Consider the following 19,089-nt stretch of genomic DNA (forward strand, 5'->3'; position numbering starts at 1 on the left):
ACAATGTTTACCCAGACGTTACTAAGTAAAGGGTAATAGTACTTTTGCCAAGCAATGTTTAAAACACCTTCAAAATAATAAAATAGCATAAGTGACTTTAAAGGACTGTTTTCCAAAGACATTATGAAGTGAAAGCCTATGTTATTGCCAAACTAGTTAATATTCTTTTTGATGGGGTTCAACACCTTATAATAGATTTTTAAGTTTGTTATCATAGATAAATCCGGGTATTTGTAACAGAAGGTAAGTTAACCCTTTGAGTGCCAACATCTCTGTGGGGCAGATTTATTAAGCTCGGTGAAGTGATAAAGTACCTGGTTTTTATCACCGGCCAATCAGCTCCTACAGATAGCGCAGGGCTTGTCGTTGCTGGGGATGGCGGAGGACTCGCCACCCGCCATCCCCCGCCCCTCGCCATCTGTATGTCGGAAGGGGACGCGCGTGCACGAGGTGCACGCGCGTCCCGTTCCGACGGTGCCTTTCCCCGGGTCCCCGCCGGCTTCCCCGGGTCCCCGCCGGTCCACACCGCCCCCCCGCAGCCCCCCGCAGCCCTGCCCGTCTCCCTGAAGCTGGAGACGGGCAGGACTGCACCCGCCGCGCCGCCTCGCCGCCCGGCTATTGAGACGCTCGTGCGTGGGAGACGCACGAGCGTCTCATTCAGCCAGAGCGCCAGATTGCTGGCGGATCGCCAGGGACACGGTCCTGGCGCTCCGCCAGCAATAATAAGGCCAGCTCCATCTGTACCTGTCATTTTTCAAATCAAGCCTGTAACTTCACAGGTAGGAGCTGATTGACCACTGATAAAAACCAGACACTTTATCACTTCACTGAGCTTAATAAATCTGCCCCTGTGAGAGATTTGCAAGATATTGGCTAAAGATGCCAGGATCACTCACATTTGTTATATAAATTTACATAAAAAATGTGTAAAAAAATGATTATGGGGTAGATGTATGAAGCAGTGATAAGGGAGGAGAAGTGATAAAGTGCCTGGTACTTTATCACCATTCAATCAGCTCCTGACTGTCCCTTTTTAAACCTAGCCTGTAACTTAACAGTCAGGAGCTGATTGGCTGGTGATAAAGTACCAGGCCGTTTATCACTTCTCCTCCCTTATCACTGCTTCATACATCTACCCCTATATCTCCTATATAAGACAAACAAATCTTTATGCCGAATAAAAAAAATTGCTTGCCAATTTTCACACCTATTTTGTGATATTCTCTTGGCACTCAAAGGGTTAACCCTTTCAGGTCCAACTTCTAGTCAGGCTCAACAGCCCTAGCACTAGTCCAATGGTGAGCCACTTTAAAATAAGAACATTAACGGACATTAATGTGCCATCCTGGATGAGCTGCAGTACCACCTTGTGTGGGTTGTAGACTCCGTCTTATGCTACCACTAGAGTGAAAGCATCGCCAGCTTTCAAAAGTGACCAAAACATCAGCCAGAAAGCATAGGAGCTGAGAAGTGGTCTGTGGTCACCACCTGCAGAACAACTCCTTTATTGGGGGGGTCTTGCTAATTGCCTATAATTTCCACCTGTTGTCTATTCCATTTGCACAACAGCATGCAAAATTGATTGTCAATCAGTGTTGCTTCCAAAGTGGACAGTTTGATTTCACAGAAGTTTGATTGACCTGGAGTTACATTGTGTTGTTTACTTGTTCCCTTTATTTTTTTATATATATCTGGGGGTGGATCAATTAAATAAAGAGAGAAAGAGAGATATATATCTATTGTATTTATAAACAAAGACACTCACGGGTGACTTTAAAATAAGACTTTTCTGATGGAAAGTACATTTTGTCCCAGAACAGGTTCAGGAACCCTGTTCCTGATGATGTCATATTTAATTAGAGGTTCAGGCACTGAGTTCCTACTGGTTCCTGCTGAAAAATAGCATGAGAGAGAGAGAGAGAGAGAGAGAGAGAGAGAGAGAGAGAGAGAGAGAGAGAGAAAGATAGAAACTTTGGTTCTGTATAATTTTTTTTAACATTGTCATTTAAATCGTTTTGTCTATTTTCCTCCTCATCGAATTGTTTTCAGTGTGTTATTGTCTCCTGTGTTTTCAGATCTACCAACAGGTCCTTATTCCTACCGCCTTGGGGAACTGGCTTATACAAGAAGCGGAGACAAAGGAAATAATGCAAACATAGGTTTGTTACTTTTGTAATTGTCTTTCTTTATGCATTTTGTGACATTTGTAGTTTGCACATGTGTATTAAAATCTGGATTATCCATCATGGTGCAAGTTGCTGATGGTTTTAAACCATTAGTTGGAAACCAGCAATTGTGAAACTGCTAATTATTGTTTGATTGTTTATCACTTTTGAAGCTTAGTGCATCTGGCCCAAGGATAGCTAGTGGGGAAGCTTTCCATGGCAACCAATCAGCTACTATGTATAATTTTATAGAATTCACTTGATAAATGTTCTTTCAAAGTTAATTGGTTGCCATGGCCACTCCCCCACTGACACACTTCTCCACTCTTTTCACTGCTACATACAACTACCCCATAGTTTCCTGCGAATATTTTGTCTATTGAAATGGAGTCGCTTCTTCTTCCACAAATATACGTGTGTGTGTGTGTGTGTGTGTGTGTGTGTGTGCAATAATATTAATAAATGTGAATAATATAGAACATTTATTGTTTGCATTGTAAAATATTTCTTTATCAATATTTTGAAACAGCAGTAATTGTGTTTGAATGTATAAAAAAACAAAACAAGCACTAGCCACATGGAGCAACCGTAATGCTGTGTACACACGGTCCGATTTCCTTTCTATATCGTCAACATCGGATCGGCATCGGATCAACATCGGATGCAGATCGCAAGGGTTTTAACCCTTGCGATCCCGATCCGATCCCGATGCGCGTTCACGTATCGGAAGCCAGAAAGTCTTGGCTGCCTTGTCTATATAGTGCAGATCTGCACTATATAGTCAAGATAGGATGCAAATCGGATGTGCCTTAAGATCCTATCCACGATCCTATCTGATCAGATCATGGATAGGATCTTAAGGCACATCTAACGTGTGTACACACCATTAGAGGTAAATCTTTGCGTTACGTTACTTGTGCTTTACAAGACCTGATCATTAGAATTCTAGCACCCTCCATCTTTGAAAATCCATGCAGTTCCTCTTCCCTGCCTGGGGTGTCGCTGTCTGCTGTGGTGTTTTTGGCACAGGTCTGGTTTGCATATCAGTGCTGATATACAGACCACACTGTGCTAGAAGCACTACAGCAGACCGGGGCGTATGTAAGATGGAATGGGTACAAATGGGTGCATTCATACCTATTCGATCAATGCAGACTGTCTCCCAAACACATTCCAATGAATCAGGCTGAGAAGTAGGATGAAATCTGCCCAAATTGCAAGTGTTTGACATCCAATCCGATGTGCGTTCACGTGCGGATCAGACCATAGTCAGAGGTCAAACCTGCCCACATGCCCAACCTCCAACTCAGACCCCCTCCCCTCAGTGGGGAACAGGGTTGCCTGCGCTACATCACATGCAATAGGACCACATGCGATCCTGCCGGCCTGTATGTTCCCAGATGGCTCAGTGGGGATCGGATAGCCATATACTTCTGCAAGAAGTCACAGTAGTGTATTTAGAAAGATGATGAGAAGTAACATAGAAACATAGAATTTGACGGCCCATCTAGACTGCCCCTTTTTTAAACATGTTATCTCAAACCATATTTGATCCTTATTGCTTTGTAAGGATATCAATATGCCTATCACAAGCATGTTTACATTACTCTATTTGCCTCTTCCTGTGAAGTAATTAGTCCTCCAATTTCCCCTGAATCTTCCTCCCTCTAGTTTCAGTGAATGTCCTCGTGTTCTGTTGCTCCTTTGTGAAGTACCATAAGCTGAAAGTGGAAAAGAATGCAATATAAACATTATGATAAGCTTATACTGACTGTAGTTTGCATTTTGGTTATTCAAAGAATGCATTTGTGTTTTAGGTGTTGTAGCTCGTCACCCTTTATACTACCCATATCTTAAACGAGCTCTTACATCCCAAGTTGTAGAAGAATATTTCCAGCATTTACTGCAGAGAGAGGAGGAAAATGAGGAACTGGTAACTAGGTATGTACTGTGATATTTCCATTATTTCACCCATTAATGTATTTTAGCATTTAATATAAACTATTTAAAACATAAGGTTTTCCTTAGGCAGGGAAAGAAGGATCTGCATTTATATGTACCCCCCCATAAGAATTAGTGGTACTTATGTAGTATCTGGGCTGCCGATTTTTTGATTGTATGCCTTAAGTTAAGGCATACAATCAGATGCGATGCGATGCGATATCGCATCGCATACGATGCGATGCGATGCGATGACCCGATTTTTCCATAGGATTCAATGTTAAAATGGACTGAGTCCATTTTAACATGGAATTCAATGGGAAAAAGGGGTCCTTTTCATACCCCTACTATCCAAGTGGGCATGGAGTTGGATATAAACCTGTGGCGAGCGTAGCGAGCCACCGAGCCCGAAGCGTGGCGAACGAAGCGAGCCCTGCGAGGGGACGGTATTCTGTGTCCCCTCGCGGGGCTCGCTACGCTCGCCACTCTTCGAGCTCGGTGGCTCGCTACGCTCGCCACAGGTTTATATCCAACTCCATGCCCACTTGGATAGTAGGGGTATGAAAAGGACCCCTTTTTCCCATTGAATTCCATGTTAAAATGGACTCAGTCCATTTTAACATTGAATCCTATGGAAAAATCGGGTCCATCGCATCGCATGCGATTTGGTCGGGTGCGATGCGATGCGATGGACCCGATTTCAAAATCGGCAGCCCAGTTACTACATAAGTACCGAATTAGTTAATTCCCAGATGTGAATGCACATGTTCATATTGCAGTGAGCACATTTAACATGTACAGACAGTTCCTGATGATTAAGGTGAAACAAATGGAATTATTATTTCAAACTCTCAAACTTACGAAGTACTAAACATATTGATTAATGTATACAAAAAATGTTCATTGAAAAATGTGCAAATCTCACAAACATAATATAATCAAATAAGTTAATCTTTTGATGTTTATCCAAAGCTAATGAAAAATATAGATGTAAAAAAGTACACAAATGTGCGTCGGTGCAGATGGAACTATTTTATGTATTCCTACTGTCTGCGCTATATAAGAAACTGTTAATAAATAAATATTGTGTATTATAATATAACCATGCTAGAAATGAATGTCGTGTACAATACTTTAAATTTGTAACTAAATTGAAATATAGGTACACCATAATTGATTCTGTTAGTAATCACCCCCAATGCTAGAGTACACTTTAAATAATTGATCACTGGAGCAATTGCTTGTTTACGCATGTCAAATAATTGATTTGTCCCAGTTTTGAGCATTTGGGGGGAATCCAATTACCCGTGCTTAATAGCTGCAGGTGAAAACAGGAGGTAATGTAGCTTTTGTGTTTCAGTTACATTCCTGCTTTTCCCCAAAAGTTTTGTTAACACCTGTTTTAAATTAGCTTGTTAACATGGAGTTAACCCACAGAATCTGTGAAAAGTTTACAGATTGCTCTGTTAACTGGGGGGTTAACTGTTGACCCTGTTATCAGGGATTTTTTTTTCACCCTGAAGCAGGTGGGAAAAAATCCCCAATAACACCTGGGTAATTGGATAGTCCCAGAGGATTAAATAGCTCATGGCAATCTGCTGAGGTTAATTAAATTCCCCCATAAAGTGCTGCAAGGATTTAAAAAAAAAAAAAATACACCTGCATTTAAGAGGACCCAACATTGCTTCATCATGCATTTGTCAGACAAGAGATTCATTTTTAGGTGAAAAGAAGTATTTAAAACAGTTTTGCTGTCCTCCAGAGCACTGGGAAGACCATTTGAAAGAAATGGAGGGAATATAAAACAACTATGAAGTTTACTAAAACCGGCTCATCCATCCAATCTGAACATTTATGAGACCAGCACACTTACTAGAGTGAGACACATGGGGTGAGATTTAATAGCATGAGAGATTCAGAAAGTGAGAGATTTGGTAAGAAATCTCCAGTTTTTTTAAAGCGGCAATCATCTACATTGCAGAATCAAACTTGTTTTGCAGTGTAAATGATTGCCGCTTTAAAAAACCTGGAGATTTCTTACCAAATCTCTCACTTTCTGAATCTCTCATGCTATTAAATCTCAGGAGGCTTGATACAACTAGGCTGACATAGCATAGATTGGAGAAATGGTTCATGGGACAACATGGTCCTGGCACATATATCTCATGAATTTTCTTTTTTTTTTTTAAGTGCTGCCTCCTCCCCTGCCCCAATGACACGACAACAATCTGCCATGCCCCATTGATGATGGCAGCAAATTGGCAATATTGCCGGGTCGCTGCTGCGATGTGAACAGACTGCACATGCAGGGTCGCACCGGGACGTCCCGGTGCAACCCTGCATTTGCGATCTTAAAGCAGTATGATACATTTCTATAGTTGCTCCTGGTAGAGACTTACTCAAATATATATTTATAATTGAAGTTAAAGAGGCTTATTTAATAAACTAAAGCGCTGCGGAATTAGTATGCGCTATATAAGAAACTGTTAATAAATAAATAATAAATACACTAGAGTTGGAAAATACTAATTTGCTCAATTTAATGTTTGCATTTATTTTAAATATTCATTAGAAGTTACCTTAGTTTGATATTCCAGATTATTTTGGGTATCCAGGTGGCTGACAGACAATGTTTATGTCAAGACCATACATATGGTCGACGTAGTCAAAAGGTCAACACGGCAGTGCATGGAAAGGTCATTTTTTTGGACTTTTTATACCATCAACATGAACATTTTCATGTGTCAGCATCTTCCATGTCAACATTTTGCTTGTGTCTACTTTTTGCATTTCGACCTTTTGGGGTCAAGCTATTGACTGTCAACCTAGACATTGTTTGTGAGCTATACCACACCCATTATTTTATGTTCTCAAATCACAATTAACCCTGTATGACCTCTTGTCCATTTAAATGGACATTATTAACCGTTTGAGTGCCAACATCTCTGTGAGAGATGCGTAAAATATCCATTAAAAATGCCAACAGCTCTGTGAGAGATATGCAACATATCGGCTAAAAAAATGCCAATGCTGCCCACATTTGTTATATAAATTCAAATAAAAAATGTTATGTAAAAAAAGTTATATTTCCAATATAAGGTAAACGTTTCAGGTCATTTCAGGTCATTATGATTAATGCAAATGTTTGCTTGCCAGTTTTCACACTAGTTTTAACAAATGTATTTGGCACTCAAAAGGTTAAAAATGTAATGCGTAGAAGGTTTTGTGATGGTCGTGGTCATTCAGATCCCAATGTTCATTTAATTGTATGAAAATATTTGTCGGCGGATGATAAGCGTATCAAAATATCAAATTAGAACGAAGCGCAGTGTTTCGCTGTGCAAGCTACAATTCTATATGTACTAACAACCAATATGACCAAATCATATTTTGGGGGGTAACTTAAGGCCTCATTCATCTAAATTGCCAGAACCATTAATGACACCAGAAACATGCAATGGGTCATAAAGTGTTAAATCGGTTTGGATTCAAAGAAAATGTAGAAAGTGCTAACCAAGGTGATAACATTCTAAAGCCAGTGTACACTTCATTGTGAATAGTCTTCTCCTGGAAAATAACTGCCGCCATTGTCAGATAAGCGTATTCTAGGACCAATTTTTACAGTATGACTAAATGAAATACTAAAGGCAAGTTATATTCATGATGAATGCCCCTGACATGTCATGGTTTTTTCTCCTCTGGCATGTGATTTTAGAACTTAAAAACCTTTCCTTTGTTCTGATTTCAGTGGCTCACCTTGATAAATTGCCAGCTTGTGAGGGTAAAAGAATTTTGCACCCATGAATATTTTAGATCTATTTAAAAAGCAGCATGCATGCACAATGTTCTAGAATGCTTGGCATTTTAAGCTGCTTTTTCCTTTTAGTCTTGCTGAATGTACACAGCAAGACTAATGGTTGCCTGTGAGGAGCACCTCAGTCCACATCAGCTGTCAGGTTACAAATCTGCCATTACGGCTCTTGCAAACTTCTACCAGGGCCAGCTGGAATGCAGGAAACAGACGCTTTCAGTGGTATCCAGATGGATGAGAGACAAGGCCTAGGTCCATAGTTGGATGACCCCAAAAGGTCAATAAGAACAAGGTTGACATTGACAAAAGGTTGACACATGAAAACGTTGACATATGTTTTTTTTCCTTAATTTGTTGTTACTTTTTCCTACTTTACCATACATCTAGACTCCGATTGAGAATGGCAAAGTGTGCCAAGTGCAGCATAACACGTACCCGCCCTAAAGCATGGTACATGGTACACTTAATGGGGATTCACGTGCCCATGCACCAAAAATACGTGAAAACCTCATGTCGACTTTTTAATGTGTCAAACTGTACTGTGTTATCCCTTTGGTACTTGTTCCCTAGCACGGCGCCCAATATTTTCATCTTATGGCATCTTATGTGATTGCATTGAATGCAATATAGCCGCATGCAATGGTATACGATTTTTTATTGTACAACCCCCCTGATGGGTCCTTACAATGTTAAATGCCCCCCATTGTCAACACCACCCCCAGGATCAATCAAACCCGAAGCATGGCGAGCCTGCGAGGGGCGGCGGTACACGTCCTCCGACCCTTTCATACCCCCACTATCCACGTCGGCGTGGAGTTGATTTTAGATATTGTGGCGAGCCACCGAGCCCGAAACGTGGGGAGCGCAGCGAGCCCCGCGAGGGGACGCGTATTACTTTACATGTATTGCGCGTCCCCTCGCGGGGCTCACTGCGCTCGCCACGCTTTGGGTTGCCGTTGACAATGGGGGGGGGGGGGGGGGCATTTAACATTGTAAGGATCCATCAGGGTGGTTGTACAATAAAAATCGTATACCATAGCATTGTATGGCATACGATGCAATATGATATTTTATTGTACAATATTGGGTTGCATCGCATCCCATTGTATACCATATTTAGTTTTATGGTATACGATGCGATGGGCGCCGGGCTAGGAAACAAGTACCATCCCTTTGCTTTTGTCGACCTGTAGTCAATGTTGACCTTGTGCATGTCGACCCTGTGATGTCGAACTAATGACTGGGGACCTAGACATTGTCTGTGAGCTATACCACACTCATTTTCAATCACTGTGTTCAATCACTGAGGCTTATGTACTAATATTGCAGAATGATGCTCATTTGCTCTAAACCATTGCAACCAGTGTTCCCTCTAAGCTGTGCGCATGTGCGCGCGCACACACCTCGACGAGCGTGCGCACAGACATTACAACTGAGCGCACAAAGCAGCAGTGGTCCCTTTTTGCAGTTGTGGACTCAATTAATGTGTGTTTCACCCATTAACTACATTGTGTGCTGCACTTTGAATATTTAAATGTTTAATATCATTTTGAAGTAAAGTTAACGCAAATGCTGAACGTAATTTTCCAGTTACCGTATATACTCGAGTATAAGCCGAGTTTTTCAGCCTTTGTTTTAGCTGAAAAAGTCCCCACTCGGCTTATACTCGAGTCAGTGGCGTCTGCCCTGCGTTCAGCCATACACTTCGCTGCCCGGCTCCACTTTGAACATAGGCGCGGCTACCGGCAACATGGCCGCCGGCCTCCTGCACTATTTATTTATTTATTTATTTACAGGTTCTTATATAGCGCAGCAGATTCCGTTGCGCTTTACAATAGTAGACAGTGATAAAACAAACTGGGTAACAACATACAGACTTGGAGGTAGGAGGGCCCTGCTGCAAGCTTACAATCTATAGGGATATAGGGGAAACACAAGGACAGGCACCAGTAATACCATAGCAGTCCCACCAAGTTACAAGTACAGAAGGGTAGCTATATAATACATAAGTGCCTCAGAGGGTTATGCATGTAGAACTTAAACATTATAGGCTTGCCTGAAGAGGTGAGTTTTCAGGGAACGCTTGAATGTTTGGAGGCTATTGGAGAGTCTTATTGTGCGTGGAAGGGCATTCCATAGGATGGGAGCAGCCCGATGAAAGTCCTGTAATAGTGAATGGGAGCTGGTGATCCGTGCAGAAGAGAGACGCAGATCTTGTGCAGAGCGGAGTGGTCGAGATGGGAGATATTTTGTGATAAGTAGAGAGATATATGCTGGTGCAGTATGGTTAATAGCTTTATAAGTTAGTAGAAGTGTTTTGTATTGAATACGGTAAGATACAGGTAACCAATGGAGGGACTGGCAGAGCGGATCAGCAGATGATGAGCGTCTTGCAAGGAAGATCAGCCTAGCAGCAGCATTTAAAATGGATTGTAGTGGTGAGAGTCTGTTCTTGGGAAGACCAGTCAGGAGACTATTGCAATAATCAATGCGGGATATAATGAGTGCATGTATAAGAGATTTAGTAGTGTCTTGTGTGAGATACGGTCGTATTTTGGATATGTTCTTTAGATGCATGTAACATGATTTGGAGACAGATTGAATGTGGGGAAGAAAGGACAGGTCAGAGTCGAGGATGACCCCTAAGCAACGAGCTTGTGGGGTAGGGTAGATGGTCGAGTTGTCAACAGTGATGGAGATATCAGGATGGTAACTGTTCTTAGTTGGCGAGAATATAAGTAATTCTGTTTTTGAAATATTGAGTTTGAGTTGGCGGGAAGACATCCAAGATGAGATGGCAGAGAGACATTCTGAAACTCGGCCCAAAACCACTGGTGACAAGTCTGGGGTTGATAGATAGATTTGAGTATCACTATACATGTCCTCAGTGCAGGAGGCCGGCGGCCATGTTGCCGTAGCCGTGCCTTTGTTCAAAGTGGAGCCGGGCAGCCAAGTGGACGGCAGGGAAGTGGCGGAGGCCGTGGAGCCAGTCAGCGGCGCACCCCAAACCCCCTGGAGGTAAGCGGCGGCTTCTCCCTCCCCCTCCGTGTGCGGTGTCCCTTGCGGGGGGTGCCTGTAATCACTGTGGTGATATACCTGTGTGCCTGCCATCACTGTGGTGATATTCCTGTGTGCCTGTAATAAGACTTTATAGAACAAATAAGTGTTGGGTAATGCCCAGTGTGCTATTGCTAATGACAGGGCTCAGTGGATGAGTGGAGGAATGTGCTTCTGGTGTATGTGGACGTGTCTGTGCTTGTTGTGCTGCTGCATCTGTCAGCTCCTGTGTACCACGTCTATGTGCACATTACAGTGTATTCTTGTCAAAATTGAATTTGGTGGTGTCCCAGGGGTGAACAGGGGGGAGCAGCCTGTGGTGTCCTGCTATAAGGCAGGGGAAAAAGCCTGTGATGTCCCACCCTAGGCTTATACTCGGGTCAATAAGTTTTCCCAGTTTTTTGTGGTAAAATTAGGTGCCTCGGCTTATATTCGGGTCGACTTATACTCGAGTATATACGGTATATATAAGTGACGCACAAAAAATGTAAATTTCATTCCAAAGTTGCACAGCCAAAATCTTTAGCCGCACACAGCCTTCGTAAAATTAGAGGGAACATTGATTGCAACACATAGTACATATATTTATATGGTCTAACAGATTAAAATACAGTAAATTGCTTGCTACAGTGACATAGATAGACATTTTGGTGACCTGTGCCAGAAAAATAATTGGTGTTATATTTGGAATAGTGACAGTGGGGCATGATTCTCATTACTCCACACTGCAGTACACCTTTTACACAGTGTTCCACACATTAGTGCCCCTTATACACAGTACACCACCAGTAGTGCTCCTTATACACATTACACCGCAAAGTAGTATACACGCTATGTCACACAGTAGTACCCCTTATACACACTATGTCACACAGTAGTTTCACTTTTCCATCTTACACCACACAGTAGTACCCTTTATATATTATGTCACACAGTAGTGTCCCCTATACACATTATGGCACACAGTAGCACCCTTTATACATGTTACACCAGACAATAGGTCACACAGCTGTGAAGTTTTGTTTTTTTACTGGGGTAGTACAGATATCAAACTACAACACAGGTGTCCTAAGAAAAGCTCAAGAAGGACAGAAAACCTCCTATGGTACACATACTCCTTATGCATGTTTCGTCACAGAGCCATTCCTACTCATTCCTCCTCCTCGTCAGCATCATCATTCATTCTCCACCTTTGTCCTCATTATAACTCCACACACACACACACACACACACACACACACACACACACACACACACACACACACACCCATCTAAGCTGCTATGGATCATCTTCTTCATTATTCCTGCTCCTCTTTCCTGAGCATATAATTTAGATCAGGCATGTCCAACCTGCGGCCCTCCAGATGTGCTAAAACTACACATCCCAGCATTCCTTGCCACAATTTGGCTATTAGGGAATGCTAGAATGATGGCAATGCATGCTGGGATGTGTAGTTTTAGCACATCTGGTGGGCCGCAGGTTGGACATGCCTGATTTAGATTATTATATTAAGTAACATTGTACAGCACTCACTCTCCAATCTCTTTGGATGGGGGAAGGCCAAGTACACAGCCACAGGGTGCCATACTGCTCCCTCCCTGCTGCTGCCTGGCACTGTTCTTGAGGCTCTCCATCTCCAGGCATCAGTCCATTAGCCAGCTGAGCTCACTTCTAACTCTGTCTGGGCCCATAGTTTTTTTTACTCCTGTTTATGCTGTCACTGTGCAACACTGCCCGACAATCCTATGTGGCATGATATACGGCCCGTAATATGCATGGACAAGGCTGTCATGCGATAAAAGCCTGATCCTTTTTTTTTTTTTTTAAATCGCTGGCCATTCACAAGGTGATTTAACAGAAAGCCGGCATTTGTGGGTGGTAACGGGACCTTCTCTGGGAGTGTCAGGGAAAATGCAAGCATGCCCAGGCATTTAAGAGGAAGTCATTTGATCTCAGCTCCGCACTCAAACAGCCTGTTTGTATTGCAGCCATCGAGTAAGTCCTGGGCTTCACACAGACTGCACACAGTGGAAAAATTTGATGGTTAATGGCTTGTGAAAGGGTTTGTAGCCATTCTCAGGCCTGTGATATTAGGATGTTTTCGCAAGCCATGCTAAGCAATTTGTAGGCTCGCACAGGGCGGGATTTCAATCTGGCGGAGGAGCGAATACCTGATCGCTGGACCACTTGTTATTTGTTCTCAGGTCATAAATAACCCTGCATGTAGACCCAGGTCTACATGCAGAGCAAAATAAAAGGTGCCACGAGCATCCTGTATATATAATTAATGTTAATCTGAGCTAAAACACATCATATTCCCCTTGTTCCGCCAATTTCTGTAAATACAGAGACTCAAACCGTGTACAATGTGATGCTGAATGACATCATGGATATGCTTTATCCCTTATCATCAATTATACCAATTAACTTATGTTCATGCCAGGGCCAGGTACCCAAAGTGCCTAATATTATTATTATTTGGTTCTCTAACGGACGATTCTGGATCTTGACCGAATTCACTGTTATTTTGTCTTTGTTTACATATAAAACGTATGTGAAATATATTCCAGTATATGCTGTATGTAAATAATGTTGTGGTTCCTGTCTGCAGGTATGAACTACCAGGAATACATGCATTAAACTTTTTTCTGAGGAATTCCCTTGGAGGTGGAGGCATAGCGTCATTGAGGAGTGATCCACAGGTTTGTACTTGCAAGATAACATCCTTCCAGTGTACTGTTTTGGCAGTGAGATTTTTAGTACATATACAGCGATTATTATATTCTTTCATTTATATATTGCCACAAGGGTTATGCAGTTCCCAACTAAGTGCATAAACTGAGCAGAACAAGAAAACAGTGCTATACATTAAAAGGCACTGTAGCACTAGTACATGCAGGGCCGGCAACAGAAATCTTGGGGCCTGGTACACTTATATTTCTGCCCCCCCATCTCCCTCTCATGGATCTCAGACCCACACAACAAGGTTAAGGGGGGTATTTAATACTAATATTTCCCCTGGGTGGAACTAGTTGCCGACAGTATTTAATCAGGCAAAGACTCGCCTGCAACAGGTTCACCTCCCTATGATGGCGAATCTGTATTGTTGGAATACAGGATGCTGAATTGTCAAATTTCCGACTGTCAGCACACATTTTAGCCAATGCTGGGACTCAGTGGCGTAAGTTCATCCCAGTTGCCCAGAGGCAAGATATATATTGGTGACACCCCCCACCCCCCCAATATTCTTGATTTTAAAGCTGACTTTGGGACCAATTCAGACCTGTTCGCTCTGGTCCAATTTTGGCCCCGTTTTTGAGGTTGGGGGTGTGTGCGCATGTGTGTATATGCGCATGTGCAGCCCCCCATTGCAAACGCCATTGGCGATTATTATTACACATGCCAAGACATTCGCTTAGTATTACAGGGTTATTACATGTGCAGAAAGGTTGAAACAGGATACACAGTGTGGTCTGTAAGTAATGTAACACTGTATTATTAGAATCAGTTTGAATTAAGTAACACACAGAAGTGTTCAAATAAAGATACCTGTGTCTAGATGGAGGGTACGATCACTGGTGTGTGAGTGTCGGTGGCTTCACTTGCTGTAGCGACTGTGACAGGATGCTAATTTCCCACAATGTTTGGGCTTGTTCACCTGACAGCCTGAGAGGTGGAAGGTCACAGGACCAGGACAGCGAGAACAGGAGAAAGAAGTGGCAGAGACATGACAGTGGGGACATGGACAAAATTGTGGGGACAGGACAAAAGGCAAGACAGGAATGAGATGCCAGGGACAGTGCAGAAGTGACAGGGCTGGGATAGAAGTTAGCATCCTGGTGGCCAGGAAGCCAGCATTCAATATACCAGCACCAGCATCCTGACATCAGAAGACCAGCAACAGAACTTCGAAAAGGATCAGGATGCTGATGTTTAATATACCGATAGCAAGCATTCCAATTGGTGGTATGTCGGGCTAGTGTGCGCTGGGCAGGAGGAGGAGGGGGGGGGTAGGTGTAGGAGCTAGTCAGGGGGATTTTAGGGTTAGGCTACAGAGAGAGGAGGTTAGATTTATGCACTTAGAAGAGGTAGTTAGGCTGCAGGCCGGGGTGTGGTTAGGTTTAGTCGGTGGGCTACCATGGTTAGATTTGTGGACTAGAGGGGAGGGCTGCGGGGGAAGGGGGGGCTGCAAGTGACAGTTATTGTAAGGGGGTAGGGGATACATGGTACGGGACTCTCCGAATTGGGATGCTGTGGTATTTTGACCGACGACATCCCCACCGCCAGGATATTGCATGTATCCTGTAACAAGGGACAGGGCTAGTACCGAGGTGTCAAGACCAGGAAAGATGGATCAGAGAAAGGACAGAGGGTGACAGGAACACTACAGTGGTGACAGGAGAGGAACAGAAAGGATAGCGACCGGAGAGAGGACGTACAGCTCCATGACAGAGGAGACAGGGAGAAAATAGTTTGGACAGGGACAAGACAGAGTTCCAGGACAGAGGGGACGTCATATGACAGAACAAAGAGAACAGGGAAAGGACAGAGGTGGTAGGACCAGGCCAAGGGGACATTAAAGAATAGTGAGGTCAGGGTGGAGGCAGATGCAGTTGGCAGAGACAAGACCATGGGGAGAGAGGTGGCATGCTGGTTGTAACAGGAAGGTTTTTTATGTGCTTTAATGTACTCACTGGTGCTGGTGCTTTTCTATAGCCGGGACTGGGATCAGCAGGTCTGACTCCTGGATCCATCTGTTGCAGTGTCAAGGCCAGGGCCATTGCAAGCCACCTCAGTGCCCCAGGCACCCGCTCCATGGGGGGTTTGATGTGGCCGCCGATGTCATGCTGAGGAGGGGGGGGGAGGGCTAGGGAGTCCTGCTCCACCGGGGAGGAGAGTAGTTGGATGCGGCCGCGATCATGTTGGTCCAGGTGGGGGCGGGAGCTGTTGATGCGCCCGCCGATGTCATGCTTCAGGGGGGGAGGGGGGGACTTTGTGAGTGCCCCGCTGTCCTGCTACACCGGGGAGGGGAGTGGTTGTGTCACTCCGGTGTGTGGCCGACGTCTTGCTCCTCGCATGGGTTTTGAGGCGGGCGCACTCACCTGGCCCTCCTGGCCAGGGCACATGCACCTTCCCCCGAGCACCGGTCAGTCAGTGAGGCCACAGCTGGATCACAGCTGCCGCCGGGTGAGCTACGGAGAGACATATGGGGAGCCGACAGTCAACAAGTGAGCAGTCACAGGATTCCCCTGTACCCTGTTACTGCTGTAAGCGAAGCACCACTATTGCCTTTTTCTCCATCTCCCCCATGCACAGACGATCTTGCTGCTGGCTGCTACCACTGAAGTGAGAGGAGGGGGGGTGACAAAGAGATGCTGCTGGGGGCCCAATCTTTTCCCCAACACCAGGGTACTTTTAGCCGCCACTTTATACACTATGGATGAACTAGGAAACGGAACACTGGGAGGCAATGGAGCCAGTGACCCCTTTAAGGCTGGCGCCCGGCGGCAGATGACTCCATTGCCTCCGGGAGTGCCGCCACTGCTGGGACTTTTAGACTGTCAGAAAATATATTCCGCCAGTCGAAAGAACATACCCCATATTTAATAGGCCGAATGACACGCAGGAATAGCGGGCTGGATTGAATACGTCCCCAAAGTCACAGTGTTTCATCAGTAACTTACTTTACAATCCTGCAACCTCCAGTCCAAAATCCACATGTGTTGCCTGTTGTTATACTCTTGTAGTCGAGCAGCGCTGAGTAGGGGCCCTGCGGGGATCGTTTTATCAGTGGCTGGACATGGTCTGCCTGTTCACAGCCTTTGATTGTGGAGTGGCTGAGTGGGGCGGCCAGAAAGGCTGAGAAGGCTGCTGAGAGCCGGGCCGCTTCCCAAGTTCCCATTCAGCCCTCCGGCCGAACAGCCTCCTGGTCGCTCAGCTGCATGCTCATATCCTTTCCCTTTGCACATAGATGAGCACCCAGGGAGCTGTGCAGTCAGATGCACGGCTTTGTGGCTGGTGGGCTGAGCAGGCGGTGTATCAGCCGGGGGCTGAGCAGCAGGAGGGATGACTGATCGGGCGGGCGGCTGAGCGGACACGCAAGTAAATCAATGCTGCAGCCATTCTTTGGGGCCCCTCAGATCGGTCAGTTGTCCCCTTTGACCCCCCCCCCTGTCGCCGGGCCTGAGTACATGGTTCATAAACATGGCTCCACTAGCAGTCATAACACTTTTTTATTTTTCTGTTTTATCTTTGAGGTGTTACTTTGTGGACTGGATATTTTGAAGAGGAAAGAACACTCATATAAGAAAACATCACTCTTTATTTAGGATCCCAATAGGAAGCACGGGTTCCCCCCTTGTTGTTTTTTCTGTTGTATTTGTAGTAGGCGATACTACAGGGTACACTGCCGCATCCGAGTGGTAGCGCAGATTCTCAATTCTTTGCTTACGCTACATATACAGATACAGCCCCATATAAAGCATCATATTCACTGCAAATAGAGACACTCTGTGCTATCCATTAATATGGAGCTCACACATTATGAGTAACATGACTTTTTGCTCATGGAGGATCAGTTATATGAATGTATGTGTATGCAGGGAAATGTACACTGTAATTAAGGGTGACATTTATTAAAGCGTGTGGAGAGATAAAGTATCAAGCTATCAGCACCTCTCATTTTTCAAAAACAGCCTGCAAAATGACAGATGAATACATTCTCCACTTTCAATTTCCTCAAGCTTTGTCTCTTTTACATTAAGCAATTCCATGGCCACTTTTGAAAACAGGGAAAAGAATTAGTCACTTTCCTTGACCTGTCTCTGCAATTTAACTTGTATTTATTTATTGTCTGTGGTTATGGAATTGCATAACTGCAAGTCTTTCTGCATATTTCCTTTGAATTTCGAATGAATACTCAACTAGTCCGTCCTTCCAGTTACTGTAGTGTAACCTTTAAGGAGATCTTTTCCAAAACAATGAGCTTGTTTGTTCTGAAAATGTAACCCCAGTTTATTTTATGAAGTTTTCTTGAAAGGGCAAAACCATAAGGTCATGATACCTATACCCCTTTCCACCCCGGGTTGAGCCACCCAGGAGTTCAACCCTGGTCCCGGCCAGGGTTGATCACGGTTCTGACCCTGGTCAGGTGCAGTGCGAATGGGTAACCCAGGTCCTGTTCACAGTATAAATAAAGCAGCAACACAGCTCCAAGTGCTGTCTCCTCCCCCACCTCCCGATGGCATGCTGCCTCTCAGTGCCACCCTGTGTGATGTCACCGACCTGGCAATAAGCCGGGCTGGGTACCAAGCTTTCAGACCACAAATGCCAGATTGCTCCTGGGATGGACCCGTGTCCTAACCCTGGATGCGACCCAGCATTTGCGGTCTGAAAGCGGTATACTATGCCTGAGTAATGTTGAATCTGACTTATTAAATCCAAATTGATGGGAACAGCATAAAAACTGCTGTATAACAAGAGGTGATGCGTTTAGCATCACAAGATTCGGGATGCCGACATTCACAATACCAACACCCGCATCCAGACTACCGGCAGGAGACCAGTGCCGGAATACCAACATCAATGATGATGTCACTACTGGTATCCCAACTGCAGGAATCAGGGGCGTAGCTAAGGGTTCATGGGCCCTGGTGCGAAAGGTCAGCTTGGGGCCCCCCTACATACAACAAAATTAAAATCTCTGTCTGTTTATATTTTAATACATCAAGTATATTATGTTAATAATAGAACTAACATTTAAACATAGGATAGCAGTTTATTTAAATAAAATATTAAAAAAACAAAGATGATAAAACTGGAGAGGCCCAGGTTACTGGAAGCTCAGATGGTGGCAGACCTAGGAGCAGTAAGAATGTTTGTTGTTAGGAGTGGTAATACTAGTATTGTAAAGTGCTCCTTTTAATATATATAACATATAACCTGTAGTGTTACTTATAAACAAGCAAAACAGAATGCATAATCTCACATCAAATAAATAAAGCTGTGTTATATAATGGTGGAGTTTACATGATCCCACATAATTAGCACATCTGCACATTTATATCTACGTGTATGGTAGAATAGTTGACCGGATATACTTTAATTAGAAAGCT

The 19,089-nt window shown here is 44.0% G+C and overlaps 1 protein-coding gene across 3 annotated transcripts in view; it reads left to right on the plus strand.

Moving 5' to 3' along the window:
* The window catches only part of LOC146059653 (uncharacterized), a 108,923-nt gene that overhangs the window by 81,126 nt on the left and 8,708 nt on the right, over positions 1–19,089 (plus strand). For all 3 annotated transcript variants that reach the window (XM_083172068.1, XM_083172077.1, XM_083172085.1), the window contains exons 18-20: positions 2,076–2,159; positions 3,983–4,106; positions 13,587–13,677. In XM_083172068.1, the coding sequence (XP_083028194.1) occupies positions 2,076–2,159; positions 3,983–4,106; positions 13,587–13,677 (299 nt within the window). The remainder of the gene's footprint in view (positions 1–2,075; positions 2,160–3,982; positions 4,107–13,586; positions 13,678–19,089) is intronic.

Source organism: Crinia signifera, chromosome 1 (assembly GCF_055691185.1).
Source record: "Crinia signifera chromosome 1, ASM5569118v1, whole genome shotgun sequence".
NCBI lineage: Eukaryota > Metazoa > Chordata > Amphibia > Anura > Myobatrachidae > Crinia > Crinia signifera.